Source organism: Olea europaea, unplaced genomic scaffold, assembly GCF_002742605.1.
Source record: "Olea europaea var. sylvestris unplaced genomic scaffold, O_europaea_v1 scaffold3962, whole genome shotgun sequence".
Classification (NCBI taxonomy): Eukaryota; Viridiplantae; Streptophyta; class Magnoliopsida; order Lamiales; family Oleaceae; genus Olea; species Olea europaea.
In genome coordinates this window covers 26167-28774 of record NW_019259181.1, presented here as the reverse complement: position 1 = coordinate 28774, position 2608 = coordinate 26167, and the positions used below count along the sequence as shown (strand labels likewise).

General features: G+C 36.9%; 1 protein-coding gene across 1 annotated transcript; it reads right to left on the bottom strand.

Annotated features, from left to right (window-relative positions):
- Positions 1-90: 90 nt before the first annotated feature.
- LOC111387243 lies at positions 91-1960 on the bottom strand. Its single transcript, XM_023011786.1, has 2 exons — positions 343-1960; positions 91-196 (listed from the first exon to the last, which is right to left on the bottom strand). Exons 1-2 carry the CDS (start codon positions 1134-1136, stop codon positions 106-108), a joined length of 885 nt encoding a protein of 294 aa, XP_022867554.1. The 5' UTR covers positions 1137-1960; the 3' UTR covers positions 91-105.
- Between the last annotated feature and the right edge of the window lie 648 nt (positions 1961-2608).

Below are 2608 nucleotides of genomic sequence, written 5' to 3'. Positions count from 1 at the left end.
TTTTTTTTTTTTTTTTTAACACATTAAAAAGAGCCAGTAAAACAATGAAGAATCAACCAAATTACATCTTTGAAATCTGCAATATATGCTGGTTATAGAATAATGTCAAATTACCTCCATTCTCCGCATTTCCATTTCAGCTTTCCTCTTCTGATGATTTTCCCAGGCCTGAATCTTCACTTCTTCACGCTTGTACCTGCAGGTCCATCAATAAGACAGCTTGAACTATCTGAGGTTTTCTCACATGGACAAACAGAATGTAAAGGAAGTGCTTTACAAGCATTGGCAGAATCTTCAAAGCTTTGGTTTCTTAATAAGCTGAAAAATGATTCAACAAATTACCTTGCCATGTTTTTAGCACGCTCGGCCTCTTCCCAAGCTGTTGCTCCGGTTTCCAAAGGATTTAACTTTCTCGATTGATCTGTAGTCCTGCTTGCAGACACATTGTTAGCATTTGGTGCTTCTCCATCTCTGCTGCATTGTCTGTTGGTACCATTACCCCTGCTACCCTCGTCTCTCGTCTCAGTCGGGACAGTAACAGTTTGACCACTTTCGAGAGCCAGCAATCCATTCTGACTTCTTACTGGAGTTGATGGACCAGAGCAAATGGGGCGTTTTGATATTGGAGTGGTGGCTTTAATCGGAGTAGCCGTTCTCGAGGGCTCCTGACTTGCAATCGGAGTCATTTCTGTCCCTATATCCCTCACACCTATTGAGTGCACACCCGATGCAGAACTATTAACAGGCTTATTGATTCTCCATATTGACTCATCACAGCCTACTTTCTTAGTTTCTACTTCATATGGACTCACATCTGTAGAGCTAGCGCCATCATTTTCTTCCTCCTCACCACTCGCGAATTCTTTCTTTGGTACTGGAACTATTAATCTCCTATCATCAGCATTTGAATTACGGGGGGAAGCTTTTGCCTGATTTTTATCTCCTCTGGATAGATTTACTAGCCATTTTTGTGCATCGTCCCACTTCGATGGAGTTGGTTTCCCTAAGGCTGTTCGTTGATGAGACGCTCGATTCATCCCATTCCCTTCGTGGAACTCAAAATTCATACTACTTTCATCCGGCATCTCTTGTGTAGTTCTATAACTCAAGCACCCCTTATCCCCTATGGATCTCATTTTTATGCCTTTTGATCTACTAAATATAAATAAACAAATTCGGCTTGCACTCGACTGACAGCAAACCCCCTTCCCCTTTTTGTCTACAATGCTAACTAAGCAAACCTACACAAATTCACAAACAAAATCCCCTTACCCCACATGTAGTTAAACCTGATCCAAAGCTCATTTCGTGTCATCACCGATTCCAATGACTTCTAAAAGTGATGCAGATCTCAGGATGAACATCTGCGTTGGTATTTTGAGTGCAAAACAAATCTGATTAGTATAATTTTTTCCCTTGAGTTCAGTTTCTAAAATCTTCAACATTCTTGGAAATATTAACACAAAAAGTACAATGCACAGCCACCCATAAGAGATTTAATAACAGCAAGTTGAAAATTTAGGGTCTAAGAAGAAGTCCTGTGAAGAGACATTTATCAAAGAATATTCATGCATAACAGGGAACATTGGAAGTTTCTACGACCCCATTCATCATCCCAAAAAAGCATATCAGAGACTATAACAGAAGCCTCATAAAATGATAACTAGGTTCATGGTCGACTACATGTATTCTATCACGCAGTTCGTTAATATCAACTGAAATACCAATAAAAAGGAACTATAAATTGCTATAAAATATGCTTATTAGGAAGAACATAAAATAAAAACAGAAGACTGTATATTGATTTTCAGCCCAATAGGATTTTTCTGAAGGAGAGGAAAAAAAAATTGCAGACTATAGAACACTGAAACCATAGACTTTTTAGAGACTGGCAGATTTAGTAGATGAAGTTCAGATCCACCGACTGGTAAAAAGGCAGCAAGATGTTGGCAGTAATGGTAAAAAATTGTTAGCACTAAAATACTGGTTAAGTTTCTTGATTTTGCTACACTTGAGGTGCAACTTGCTTTCATATCATGGAATCTTGATGATAGTTTCAACATTTTTTTTTTTTTTTGGAATAAAAATTTAGCCATTGCGTTCAATAACTTACAAGTTAAAATTAAATATTAATTTTAACTATACTGCCTTCATAATTATATTACATTTGATTATATTCATTACTACTCTTTATAAATAAATTCTAGCATGATTGTATTTGGAATATTGGTCACAAGATTTAGTCAAAAGCCTGCTACTGGATAGAGTTCTGAATAAATGCACGTATTGTTGGGAATTTATTTAACATGCACAGCGAAAATTAAAATAATTTTTTATTTCTATCAAGATTCAATTTTGTGTTTAGATGAAAATTGTGATAAAAGTCATACATTTTTCTAGATCTGCAAACCACTTTGCTTTTTCTTTGTACCAATGATCTTGATTCGCCACTCACGGTTGTCCAATTGGCCAACCTTCAACGGTGATCCACATAGAGAACAGATTGCAGTTACCAGGGTTTTCTTTTCTTGTGCTAGCAAAAAATTATAAGAAAACTAACTATTTTGAAAACCCTAGCCGTGTATTTATATAAGCTCAAACGGGCCTG

Bases quoted from the DNA above. Each gene is read 5' to 3' on its own strand.
- LOC111387243 (XM_023011786.1), bottom strand. From the start codon at position 1,136: ATGAGATCCATAGGGGATAAGGGGTGCTTGAGTTATAGAACTACACAA. The intron at 197-342 runs GTAATTTGTTGA...ATGGACCTGCAG, and splicing joins CGTGCTAAAAACATGGCAAG to GTACAAGCGTGAAGAAGTGA.